Genomic DNA, 14,241 nt, shown 5'->3' with positions numbered 1-14,241 from the left:
GGAACACTTCCGGTGTCTCTGTGTGGCGAAGAGGAGGCTTCATAGACTGTGTGTACAAACAGGAGGAGGAAGGAGCAGGAATGGGGATGTGACAACCAGAGGAGGCTAAATGATGATGTTTACCCGCCGTCCATTCATTCCCTCCCGCTGAGTGACCCGTCGCCTGTGGCCGCCCGCCGGTCTGAGAGGAGGTGACAGGTCGGTGTGTTGGTCTGAACTCTGCTCGCTTTGCTATTTGTAGAGAGCTTAGCCCGTAAGCCTGCTCCCAAAACCAGCCACTGTACACATGCTAGTGTTTAGCCTGGAGCTAGTGTACAGTCTTTCTCTGCCATTCACAACCGCAGTATATTAGCAACTTAGGCTCACTAGGAGCACCCTGTTGTTAGCATGGTGCTAATACGCAGCTACACTGGATCGAATGTCATTTATGCTAATATGAGTCACCATCGTCTCTACACGTTCGAGCCCTGTTGTTGTTGTTATTGTCATCACTGTGGTTGTTATGTGCTCGGGGACAGAGGACACGCCTTTAGCAGCAGCAGCATCCTGGTGTTCCAGTCAAACTGGGGATGATGGCAACCAGTGATTTGTTGTCTTTATTCCAGATGTTGTCCGTCGGTTGCAAATTCTTCATTTTGTCCAAAGTGTCTGAAGTGCGGTGATACAGTGAAGGTCTCGTTGAAATAAACATCAAACTAAAACCCATCACGAGTTAATGTGATGTGTCCTTGTCAACATCACGTTGAGGCAACAATATAAATCATAAGGGTCAAAAAATAAATATAGTACAAAAATAACAATCTCATCACGCCACCGAGCTCCAACAGTGTGTTTTACATTGTCAGCTCTATCACAGCAGATGTTAAAGGAAACGCCCATTTTATCAAGTGATAGTCCCAGCACAGAATAAAACCTGCAGATCTAAATAACAGTCTTTACAAACTGATGCTGATCGTTCAAAGGACACACAGGGAGTTATGAAGAAAACACTCACGTGGCCAGCTCCACACAAAGTGCTTTAGTTTGACGCTGGTGATCACAACAATGCACAAACACCACACATGTAAACATCCCTCACATCAAAGGAGAGGAAATGCACTTCCACACTTTAACCCTTTGATCCACGAGCTATGCAAACCCTTTCTTTTTTTTTTTTTTAACTTCTTTTTTATTTGGTTTTCAACAAAACAATATGCATGTCCATACAGTTACTTTCTTTGTCCATTTTTCAATTGTATACAACATTGTTATACATGGTATTCAAGTATAGCGTGCAATGCATATAAGAAACAACAAACATCAAACAGTGCTCACTCCAAGAGAAAAAGAGGGGGGATAAGAATAAGAATAGATGATTGATTGCATACCAGGGATAAAGAAATAGTTATTGTCCACTCCAGAATGTAGTATCATAGGTGCTATATGCTTTTCTGAGAGGATGGTGTATATGCAAACCCTTTCTAATGCACAACATGGGTCCAAAAGGTGTTTAATGTCCCATCCCCATGTTTCAGTCAGGTGCAGACATGCCCGTGTCCCTGCTGTGGGCAGTGGACGTGTACGGGCGGGTCTACAGCCTGTCCACGGCGGGCCAGCAGTGGGAGCTTTGCCGCGATGCCCAGTTGGAGTTCAAGCGGGTGACGGCGGCTCAACAGTGCTGCTGGGGAATCGCCTGTGACAACAACGTGTACCTGAACGTCCACGCCTCCGACCTGCCCGTCCGCTACCAGGAGCAGACGTACGAGAATCAAGTGGGTCTCATCCAGAGTCATTCTTTAAAGATATGGAAAAAGATTTGAGACGAGGTTAAAAATGTACAGAGAACTATACAAGTGATGACATTTTCCTGCGGGTATCCTTTATTCCCGCATCTTACAAAGCATCTTTAGTCAAAATGAAACTGGATTTCCCCTTGGACTTGTATGTGTGATTCACTGCTTGAAAAAGTGATTGCTAGACTTCCTCTGTTGCAAAACTCTGTCGCACATTGTCAAACTCTGTCACACCTCGCCATCTGTGTCACATAACAAGCACATTAGAAGCTTGTGGAACCAGTTTTTTAATCAGGAAACCAGACAATGCGACAGTTTACTGTTCACCACTGACTGTGGAATGGGGAAAATACTAATTGGATTCATTGTTTCCGGTGATAACAAACTGTTTGGTATCATCCGGTGGTGTCAGCTCATACATGGAAACTGTACTTTCTCTTTGTTTCTTATGATCCTCTGTTTGCTCATCATGACATCACTCTCTGTCCGTCTGTCCCTCAGCGATGGAATCCGGTCGACGGCTTCTCGGAACGTTTGCTGCCGAGCGACCGCTGGCAGTGGAGCGACGTCACGGGTCTGCAGCACCAACCTCTGGACAGCTTCCGACTTACCTCCAGCAGCTGGGAGTGGGAGGGCGACTGGTACCTGGATGAGAACTTTGAGGGAGAGCCCACAGACAAAGGGGTGAGTGTGTGATGATGTGTTAGTATGTGCCTGCTTACGTCAGCATCAGCCTCTTCCCCTTTTTATAAGTGTTGTAATGATTGTGGTGTTTGTTTGTGCAGGGTTGGACCTACTCCATAGACTTCCCCGCCGCCTACACCAGAGACAAAAAGTGGAACTCCTGTGTCCGTCGCAGGCGATGGCTCCGCTACAGACGATACAAAGCCATGGACACCTGGGCCAAGGTGAGCGTTGTACTGTGTGTTTGTGTGTTGTGCGAGGCCTGGGGCTTTGTTTACCTGCCCCTCTCTTCCTGTGTGTGTTGATAGATCCCCTCGCAGCAGACAAATCTACCAGATCCCTTCAGCGACATCAGCTGCGGAGGCTGGGATATCAACGAGGAGCCCAGGGGCCGCCTGTCACTGTGGGCCGTGTCCCTGCAGGGCAAGGTACAGCTCACCACCCGACCTTAGCCTTTGGTATCCATGGCAACCTGCTTCAAATCTTGTTAGCCTGTAATATACATAAATAAATTCAGCTGTATTCTGGACAAACAGTATTTTAGTATCCTCTCATGCACACCGCAATGCTTTACTCTGTATTTTTCTTTTCTTTTGTAGCAATAATCATCAGTCAATAATATATATATACACACTGATACAGCATAGTTGATAATATAGACAAAATAAGCTATAGCTTAATTTGTACAATAAAACATGTAAAACCTACTTCAAATATAACCTTTAATAACTGTGTCTAATGTAATTCATCTGTCTAATCTAATGGTTCTGTAACTTTATTTTATACAGTACACACACATACTAAAGTGTTATTTATGGAATTCATTAGCTGCATTTGCATTGTGTGATGAAAGTAGTCTTTCCCTCTTCACTGTGTTGCTATTTTACTTGATTATCTGACTGCTCCTTTTTTCCTCGTGCAGGTTTGGTTCAGAGAAGGAATCTATCATCAAAATCCCGAGGGCTCTTTGTGGGAGGAGGTGTCTCTCCCTGGCGAGGTAGTCCAGGTCAGCTGTGGCCCAGGGGACCTGGTCTGGGCGGTGCTGTGGGAGGGGCAGCTCATTGTCAGGGAAGGCATTAGTCGAGATTATCCCAAAGGTACACAAGCTTGCTGGTAGACGAAAGATGTGTTGTGTGTGTGTATGTTTGTGTTTATCCTCTTTGTGGAATGTAATGTTATTCTTCTGAATACCAGGTTCCTCCTGGGTGATGGTGGACTCTCCCAGTCCGGATGTAGGAGCCACACATGTAGCTGTGGGAAACAATGTCGTTTGGGTTTTGACCAAAGACAACAAAGTAAGAAAATTATCTTTTGATTATAATCCTGATTAAGTACTAGATATAATGATATACATATATACAACTACCTTGCAATGAGTTAATGATGTGGCTACTGTATGATCATTTTGGAAGCTACAGATTGTGGGGGTGTTGTTAAACTGAATAAATGCAAGATGTCTCTGTTTGTTACCTCCCACATTTATTTGAATGGAGTGAACAAAATAAGAGGAACTCTTGTCAACATAACACATAGAAATGTTCATTTAAACATTAAAGGTGGTACACCAAGTTAGTATAGTAAGTTAATCAGTACATCAGTTTTACTTCCATAGCACAACCATCAGACAAATAAAATGACCTCTTGATAAAATAAAATGATAAAATGTTTAGCCTTTGTTAAGATGGTTGGGGGCCAATTGTGGTTCAGGGGGTAGTGAGGTTTGTCCACTAAACAGAAGGTTTGTGGTTCGATCACAAGGTTCAAAGCTTTTTACTGACACTGAACCCAGAATTGCCCCTGATGGTTAGGCAAAGGACTCTGAGTTGTCAATAAGACTGAAATACTGCTGAATAAATACGGCCTCTTTACCATTTGGAGTTGATTAATTTCTCCAACATCGTATGCAATACAAGAAAACTGCATTACTTTAGAGGAACGTGCTATTTTGCGAATACACTATTATTTTTTTGCTAAAGAGTACTTTCCCTCTCCTGTTTATTCAGGTGTGGTTCCGACGTGGTGTGAACTCTCACAACCCGTGTGGCTCAGGCTGGATCAGCATGATTGGAGAAATGATCATGATCAACGTAGGACTCAATGACCAGGTGACTTTCTATCATATCCTACACACAACTGTTTGGAAGTCACATATTCAGTACCTTCTGTCTTCTGCTGATTTAGCATTATCGTTTCTCAACGATTTGGACACATTCATGACAACCTGTTGCTGTTGTGTGTAGGTGTGGGGAATCAGTTGTGATGACCGGGCGGTGCACTTCAGACAGGGTGTGACCTCCAGTGAACTGAGTGGGAAAACCTGGAAGGTTATCGGTGTTCCCCGAGATGGAGAACGGTCCCACTCCAGTGCCAGTGCGAGCAGCCTGCAGAGGTCGAAAACCTTCAGACACACACACACACACACACACACACACACACACACACTCAAACACAAACTTAATATCTGCATTTTATTTAGGGAGTGCTGATGGTTCACTTTCAGTTTCAGCTTAATGACGAAGCAAACATTTACCAACTCGAGTTGTAAAGGAGGTGGAAAAATGAAACATGAACTCCAACAAGATAGTAATCTTTCAGTTTAATACTATGACTTTTACTATGATTCAAGTTCAAAATAAGCTTAAACTGATCATTTTATTTTCCAAATTTCACTGAAAGGTGAGGGTGAGGTTTAACTTATTGGAGATCGTTTTTTAGTTGAAGCCATCATGTCTACATACATGCAACAATAAATTGTTTTCCGTGAAAAGGCTAATCAATTAACTCTCTCTCTCCCTATTCTGTTCATAGTGCTGGATGTTACTTCCGTGGTGAGGTGCGTGCTCAGTCTGTAGCCAGTGATGTTGAACCAGACACAGAGAAAGGATCTACAGATGGAGCCACCGGATTGATCTCATCTGACCTCCCAGAGTCATTTAATGTCTCTTCTGACCAACCCTCTGACCAACCCTCTGACCACACCTCTGACCACACCTCTGACCAACCCTCTGACCACACCTCTGACCACACCTCTGACCACACCTCTGACCAGCCCTCTGACACCCCCAAACCCTGCATCCCCAAAGTCACCAGTGACAGCTTCATCTCGGAACTCGTCTCTGATCGAGAGCCCGCAAAGACCTCAAAAGATGTTGCATCTGCTGCTCCTGCTGTTCTGGAAGAGGAGAACATCTCTGGAGACTCAGAGTTCCCAGCAACTGTTTTCCCGAGTCAGTCTGGAGGTCCTGTCAACCCCCAGTGGAGTAACGTGGACCTGGAGGAGACGCAGGTTCAGCAGGCCCAGACGGGAGCAGTGATGGAATCCTCAGACACTTGCAGCTTGTCCTCTGTGGCTACATACACCCTTGCCATTGAGGACCCCTATGGGGTAGATGAGCACCCCCTGTGGGCCTGGGTCAGTGGAGGAGGCTGCTCTGTGGACAGTCATTCCCAACTCAGCTGGTTTAACTGCCCTGGGAATTCTTCAGGTGAGTTTAGTAAGATAGATGATAGGGATGTTCATTTTGAATTTGTGTCTGACACATAAATTATAACCACACACCTGCAGCGCTAATGTGCACTCTCTAACACACACAAACAGACACACACACACAGACCCACACATGCCTGGGCAGGCAGGGTTAGCATTTCCACATTTCCATTCCATGTCTGCAGGAAAGCTGTGGTGCCATTAATGTTTAAAATGTCTATTGATTTTATTTCCTTTATGAATGTTAGATTCTGATTTCTTTTACTGCTGTTCTTCCTCCAGGTTTGGTTCAGTCAATCCAGTCCATGAGTCTGTCTGTAACTCCAGCTCAGACGGCTACCTGGAAGAGACAGATCTTTGAGCAACTTAATGAGAGGACCAAGAGAGAGATGGACAATTTCAGACATTATGAACAAGCCATAGAACAGGTACAGGTACATGTGCTCTTGCACAACTGCAGGAACGTCTCCTGTTTTCCTTATATCTTTCACATGTCATACTTTCCTAATGTTGTTCCCTTTTCTTCGTTTAATTCATTAATCAATTTATCCATTTATCTGTCTGAACGTTCACCCCCCCTTTACAGTCTGTGTGGGTGAAGAAGGGAACCATGCAGTGGTGGAGAGACTGGAAGCCACACAAGTGGATAGACATCCAATTTGCCTTAGAGCAGTTCTCAGGACCAGATGGCAGCAAGGATGGCATCATGTTCATCTATTACAACTTCAATGAGGAGAAGAAGGTGTGTGCGTGTGTGTGCCTGCGCCTGCGTGTGCGCGTTTGCGATACACTCAACAGTCTTATGTGCCTTTGTAATAGAAACGTTTTTTTTTTTGTCACAATGCTTATACATGTTAACACAGTAGATCTGCACTGAAAATAGAATGACTCATTTAACTCAGCAAGTGCTTCTGTTCCTCTCTTTCGATCACTGCCTCCTTTGTCTTTCTTCCTCTATTTACTTTATTACTTTCTCTCTGCTTTTTTCATTTCTTTGCTGTCCCTCTCTCCAGTACCTTCACGCCTTCATCAACGAGATCACCATCCTGGTTCCTGTGCTGAATGACTCCAAACACACTTTTGCCATCTACACTCCTGAGCGGACCAAACAGAGGTGGCCGATCCGAGTGGCAGCTGGCACAGAGCTGGAAATGCACGACTGGGTTTGTCTAACTTCTACACAGCATGCTTGATGCAAGAAAGATTTAAAAACCAAATTGTTTTCATCCAAAACATCGCTCATCTTCTGAAGTAACAGTATAACATTATTAAAAACACATCATTATAATGTAATCGATTTTACTTCTCTCTGTGATAAAGTAACTGCCATGGGAAAAAAATTGTCTTTTTGTCACTTGTGTCTCCCTCTCTGACTTCCTCCTTCTGCCTCTACCTCCCTCCCTCCAGCTGGCATTGTTGAGTGTGTCATCCTGCGACTCCAGGAGAATCGAGGGTCCTCCCTCCAAACACGCCATCTGGTCCATCACCTGTAAAGGAGACATCTTTGTCTGCGAGCCCACTCCTGGTCTGGAGGCCGTGCCTTACCCCACACCCTGCGACCAGATGTAAGAATAAGACAGAGAGAGATTATAACTAAGGCTGGGCAAGTTAACTCGTTTCAATGGAGTTAACTCGAATTAACTCAAGTGATGAGTTAACTCGATTAATTATTTTATCTCGCATTCACTCAGGTTTGATTATTTATTGTTTTATTGTGAAAGTCAGGCTTTTATTTTGTGAAAGTCTGTTGCTGACTGCTGCAGAACAGGAAAAAAGAAAATAATGCTGCAGAACAGGAAAAAAGAAAATAATTGGCGGATAAACAATCGAGTTAACTCATCACTTGAGTTAACTCGATTAAAACGAGTTAACTTGCCCAGCCCTAATTATAACATACGTTTTGATAGATAAGGATGTAAAGGTACAGGAGTTTCCCATCTCCGCCATTACCACCCTTTTACTCTGTCCAGGTTCTGGCGGCAGGTCGGAGGTCACCTGCGCTCGGTGGAGTGTAACACTGTTGGGATAGTGTGGGGGATTGGCTATGACCACACTGCCTGGGTCTACAGCGGTGGCTACGGAGGCGGCTTCTTCCAGGGACTGGCCAGCAGCACAGATAACATTTACACACAGACCGATGTCAAGAGTGTCTACATCTACGAGAACCAGAGGTGGAACCCAGTCTCGGGCTACACCAGCAGGTAGACCACTCGCTCCAGAGACCTCTGAGAATAAGATTACAACTCGGTATTTGTTAAACACATTTAATCAGCAGAGATTATTACTTCCAATAATTTGTTTTGTGACATAATGATATTGTTTGTTTGGGAGTCTTAAGTGGAAGTGAAGACCCGATGAACCATGATGAAATTACACTGACTTTACATTTGAAAGTTGTTTTGCTTACACTAAATAGGACAAAATAAAACAGCAAACATGATTCTGCTATATAAATCCAATTTAATGTGATTTAAAAAATCTTTACACAAGCTGAGATGTTTTACATTCCATATTTTCTACTACATATTTACACCTTTACTACAACCCCATGATATGACAAACAAATTCAAACTTTTCTTCTCCAGCTGACTGGTTGTGATATATTGTTCTTCAAAGTTAGTCAAAGTGTGTATGCTTTGTTTCAGAGGTTTACCTACGGACCGCTACATGTGGAGTGATGCATCAGGACTCCATGAGTGCACCAAAACAAACACTAAGCCTCCCTCTCCACAGTGGACATGGGTAAAGTACAGCTACACACACATACACATAGTCATAGCCCCCTAACCATAACTATGTCCCTCACCCAAAACAATTTTTAATCCCAGATTAACATCATTTAATTCCTGAATTTGTCTCCAAGCTATACGCACACATACAAAAACTCAGGGAAATGCCCTGTTGTGATTTGAAACACTATGCGTGTTTGGCCTTGAATTATTATGGACATGGTGTGTAGTCATGAAAGCTGACGAGTTTCTCATCTTTTGCTTTCAGGTTTCTGACTGGGCCATCGACTACAGTGTCTCTGGAGGGACAGACAGAGAAGGCTGGCAATTTGCAGCTGACTTTCCAGCGTAGGTTTCATTCAAGCTCAATCATGCTGCCCTCATAATCATGACCCAACCTAACCTCTGTTGTATCTCTCAATTTGTGCCTCCTCCTCCTCCTCCTCCTCCTCCTCCTCCTCCTCCTCCTCCTCCTCCTCCTCCTCCTCCTCCTCCTTGTCTCTCTGTGCAGGTCATATCATGGCTACAAAACGATGAAGGACTTTGTCCGTCGCAGGCGATGGAGCAGGTACTGTAAACAGCAACAATGGAATATCACTGGTACTTAATTTCCCTTCGGGGATGAATAAAGTAATCTATCTATCTAGCCCCTGACATTTGTTGCAGGTCGATAAAGTCAGTGTGGTTAAAGTTTTTTTGTGATTAATCATTAGGCAATAAATAACCATAGGTATTACTAGTGTTAATGTAACATTGTTATCACAGATGTTTTTTGTTATAGATCATTAAATATTAGAAACATATGATGTTTTTTTTCCTCCTACACAGGAAGTGTAAATTGACCACTACTGGACCCTGGCAAGAAATCCCCCCCATCCCACTGAGTGACGTGACCATTCTGCCGTGTGCCACTCAGAGCAGCGTGGACGTGGTTCCCCTGTGGGCCATCAGCAACAAGGGAGACGTGCTTTGCCGACTGGGAGTCACTGCACTGACGCCTGCTGTGAGTCACATGAATAAAGCAACAGAAATAATGTAACAAGTGTGTGAGCAGTAATTGTTCTAACATCTTGTTCTTGATCTCTCAGGGATCCTCGTGGCTCCACGTGGGAACTGACCAGCCTTTCAAGTCCATTACCATCGGTGCTGTCAGCCAAGTCTGGGCCATTGCAAAGGACGGTTCAGCTTTTTATAGAGGATCAGTGTCTCCTCAGAGTCCTGCAGGTCAGTGGGATGAACTGTTTTATATTCTGCCTGGAAGAGGAGAAGATGTCATTCATGTTCTTGTCAACGCAGAATCAGTCAGAACTTGTCAGCCTCCGATGCGGCAAACAGACGTGTTTTTATTTGTGTGCGTTGTGTCTCCCTCTGCAGGAGACTCTTGGTTCCACATCCCCTCCCCAGCCAAACAGAAGCTGAAGCAGGTCTCTGTAGGGAGGACATCAGTCCACGCTGTAGATGAAAACAGTGAGTTACACAAAAATCTTGTTTATACGAGGCTTCTTTTTTTTTTGTAGACTGTAACTGATCATGTCCAATGTGGCTATTTCCCATCCAGGTAACTTGTGGTACAGGCAGGGTGTGACTCCCAGCTACCCTCAGGGCTCCTCCTGGGATCACATCTCTAATAATGTACGCAAAGTCTCCGTTGGGCCTCTGGACCAGGTGGGCACCCGGACATTTTCTTTACTTCACCATGAAACTTCCCTGACTGTTGATGCCCTTTACTGTCGACACTGAATTAACTGATAGATGTTGATGTGACAGCCGTCATATTAATACAGCTGCTCAGTGTCTTAGGTCCTGTTCTGACCTGAAAGATCCAATCACAAGTGAACAGGCTGAAGTGATATGTTGACGCCTGACATTACAATGCGTTCTGAAAGTGTCGCCTATGACCACTTGTGATCGGATCTCTCTTCCCCACTATACATGCAAATAATCATGCACGTTGTATGGATAGATCTAGAGCCCAGGAGTGTGAGGTGTGTTGGTAAACATGAGGTTGTTGTGGACAGAGTAAAGGCTCTTATATACTACTACGTGTCCGTTTCTCGGAGAGGTCTCAGCGGGGGGCAAAGAGTCTTTTTGCTTTTTACTTCTCCGACACTCTACGTCGGAAAAAATTCATCGCCAAACCCATAGGTGGCGCAACGGAAGACGAGCTCAGAGAAGCCTACCCCATTTGGGAAGAAGAAGTCCACGTGTCTCTGTTTACATGTTAGCCTGCCTCCCACACACTGAACCATGGCAACTAACAGAACTAAATAAAGTGACACCCAGCGGGTCAAGATGCTGATGTTATCGTTTCTTAGCGCAGCGGTTCCCCGGTCTTGTTTCCGAACTGTGTTGCTGATTCCACAGCTTGAATCTGCTTGAGGCTACATGTAGCTAGCTAGCTCCCCTCCCAGCTAGCTCCCCCCAGCTTCCACACACAGTCAGCAGGGACTCCCGACACTAACTACTATCCAGTGTTTGCTTCTAACCTGACGGTATTATAGAAACAGTGTCATGATAGAAGTGGAATTAAAGTCGTGACGGCGGGTTCTTGCACTGTTACCACCGCAGTTAGCATGGTGGCTAGCCTAGCCCGCTAGCCTAGCCTGCTAGCGCCGTTTTGAAAGCTCGTTCTAACCGTCTGTGACCGTGCACACATGCCCTCAGTGCTCTAACGAGCCACCGTCAGCCGGACAACTCCCCTGGCTTAACACACACGTCACATTAATCGTAGAATCGTAGTTGTGTATGTATTTATTGTGAATCAGGAAGTTACAGGTCCGGAAATGACGTCGAACAGAAATGACGTCGTACGGAAATGACGACATACGGAAATGATGTCGTTCGCGGACCAATCACAGCCAAGAGATGTCCGCGGGCTCTCCGTCACAACACGGAGAAGTTAGAAAAATCAGACCTGTACGAAAAGCTGTCCGAAGCACTCGGAGAGGGCGTTTCACGACGGATATGGCGGTCTTATCTATCCGTTTTACAAAATACGCTCAAGCATAAATTGGCCTTAAGGATGATCCATCAAGTTTACTGGCTTTTGTGGTTAGAATTTGATAGTTACCCAGTTAAGATGACTGATGATTAAGAATCAATCTTGTATGTTGTTTGGTGGGTGATCTCTGATGGTTTGTTGTTGTGTGGGTGAAGGTGTGGATCATAGCGGACAAGGTGCAGGGCAGCCACGGCCTGAGCTGTGGGACAGTGTGCCATCGACTCGAGGTGCAACCCATGGACCCTAAAGGACAGTCGTGGGACTACGGCATTGGGGTAAGTCATCTAGAAAACTAAACTCTATGGGACATTTATCAACTCTCTGTCTGTGTGGCCACTCTCTGAATTACATTTGTAACTTCAATTTGCAATCAGATATTCTATACCTACCACATTTATTGAACCCTAACCCCCATCTTTTCAATAAAAACATAAAATGGTGTGTTTTACTGTGGTAAGGACTCTACCTTACATGACCCTAAGTGTTATTGTTTGTTTATTTGCAAAAAAGGATAAATTCCGAGGCTGTTATCTCCCTCTCTGTCCTTCTTTAAGGGTGGATGGGATCACATCACGGTGAGAGGAAACTCCCTGGAAGAGTCACGCGGCTGTCTTCCCTCTCTAACAAGCGAGTCCTCCCCCGCCCCTCAGAGCCCCCCCCTGGTCGGGAGCCTGGAGGTCAACGGCAATCCTCATGGATGCGAGATACACACATAAACTCACGGGCGCACACAAAACTGTATGTAGACGTCCTAAACCCTGTCCCCTGTGTCGTGAATTTCTGTTCAAACCCACTTCTACATGTAACGCTGAGGTAGCAGCAGTGACGGTTCAACCTCCACAGAACAGCCTTCGGTCTTCACGTCACATGTGTCAGTAAAACAGAAAGTTTTGATTCTTGGCATATTCAATGACCTCTGATAACGTGGATGCAGAAACGATTCCCTCTGCAGACGTCCTTCAGTCCTGAATAATCATTGTAAAAAGCGTTCATGTCCTCTGTACATTTCTGTGTAATTTCTTTGGGCCACTGCTTGTTTTTTGCTCTCTGACGCTGAACTCAATGGTCTTAACACGTTTATTTTCTTATTTATTCATCATAATGAGATGTTTGAGGGGTCTCTGGGAGGGTGAGGCTTTTTAGAATATATTGTATAAGGTCATATAGAAATGTAAATGTAAACATTAGTGTGCAGTAATTACAGTTGGTATTGAACTGATAGCTCGAGGGCTGGTATTGTGTACAATGTAAAAAAAACCAAACATGTTTCATCCTAGTCTGCAGGCAACAGGTCAATAACACAAGGTGAAACAGTGTAAATCAGATTCCTCTGTGATCACTGGATGAAACAGGCAATGTGTGATCCAGGCTGCTTCTATTGTCACACACACACCGCTGCAACACTTCATTCCAGTGTGTGTGCGTGTGTGTGTGTCACCCACAGGTTTCTGAAGGGACTTTGTGTAGTCTACATTTAGGGTAACTGCATGCTACAGTCCTGCTTGTTGGGCCAGAGGAAACCACCATGACTCAGTGAGACAATCGGAGACACCACTAAAAGCAGTTTATTAGTCTCTTTTAATAGTAAAAGATAGAGTCTAATAACTTATAATCTAACATGTGATTGAAAAAATATTTAGACTTTCAACTTGAAAGTTTTGTTTTCAGTTGGAGTCCTTTCTGGAGCCTGTATGTAGCAGCTGTGACAAGCTCTGTAGTAGATTAATTTACCTGTGGTGGTCGCTGATTGGCTTGTACACTTTACTAGTGATCCGTTTGTCCATTAGCATTACAAAACCTACTGAACCCATTTTCTTGAAACTTGATAGACAGGTGGGATATGAGTCGAGAAAGATGTTTTGGAGCAGATTCTGTTAAGAAAACAGACTCATGATTTTTTTGTTTTCACTTTCTGTAACATTGTGAGCTTTTTTTCATAATTTCTGTGTATTTCTCAAAAAATAATGATCTTGATGGGGGTGGGGGGGGGGAATCAGGCACATTTGGGGGAATGATATCTAAGTGTGCCGCTAGATTGAATTTCAAGGGGGACTGATGGGCTTCGGCCGAGGTACGAGTGCCATTCTAGTTCTGATCAAAATTTTAAGGTTATTTGCTAAAACATAAAAAAAAAAGATGATGTGACTATTTTGATGCTGTCATGGAGTAAGTGCAATGTTTAGCGTTGTAAATACGGGAAAACATGTTGATTGGTTGTATAAGTCTTGTGGTTGACCTGCTAAAACTGAACCTTCCTCTTTCTCAGGAGTTTCCACTTTCATGTCGTTTACTTTTGTAGTCAAATGACTGAGCAGTGAGAAAAACAATCGTCAGAAAACACTATATTTTTGTTATAAATCTGTAAGATATTAGTGTTTCACAGTGAGTATATAGTCGGTGTTGCAATGGTAGTATCTAAAGCTGGAGTAGTGTTTGTACAGTTGTCAGAGCAATTCATTTTCAATAGTTTTCCATAAAGAAATATTCATAAACCACACACACTGATGAATCGCTTCCTATGTTCACCCAAGTCGTAAGTGGATGTCTTAATATGATGCAGCTAAATGT

General features: G+C 44.1%; 1 protein-coding gene across 1 annotated transcript; it reads left to right on the top strand.

Moving 5' to 3' along the window:
- Positions 1-30: 30 nt before the first annotated feature.
- On the top strand, positions 31-13,645 carry tecpr1a (tectonin beta-propeller repeat containing 1a). Its single transcript, XM_061094735.1, has 24 exons — positions 31-198; positions 1,515-1,751; positions 2,274-2,456; positions 2,558-2,680; positions 2,765-2,884; positions 3,379-3,553; positions 3,651-3,751; positions 4,460-4,561; positions 4,697-4,845; positions 5,265-5,941; positions 6,226-6,371; positions 6,530-6,685; positions 6,957-7,106; positions 7,351-7,508; positions 7,914-8,144; positions 8,589-8,685; positions 8,941-9,020; positions 9,184-9,240; positions 9,501-9,675; positions 9,761-9,896; positions 10,047-10,139; positions 10,231-10,337; positions 11,829-11,948; positions 12,228-13,645. The coding sequence occupies exons 2-24, from the start codon at positions 1,527-1,529 to the stop codon at positions 12,387-12,389; spliced, it is 3,723 nt and encodes a 1,240-aa protein (XP_060950718.1). The 5' UTR covers positions 31-198; positions 1,515-1,526; the 3' UTR covers positions 12,390-13,645.
- The last annotated feature ends 596 nt before the right edge of the window (positions 13,646-14,241 follow it).

Source organism: Limanda limanda, chromosome 21 (assembly GCF_963576545.1).
Source record: "Limanda limanda chromosome 21, fLimLim1.1, whole genome shotgun sequence".
Classification (NCBI taxonomy): domain Eukaryota; kingdom Metazoa; phylum Chordata; class Actinopteri; order Pleuronectiformes; family Pleuronectidae; genus Limanda; species Limanda limanda.
This window is presented reverse-complemented; position numbering and strand designations above follow the sequence as displayed.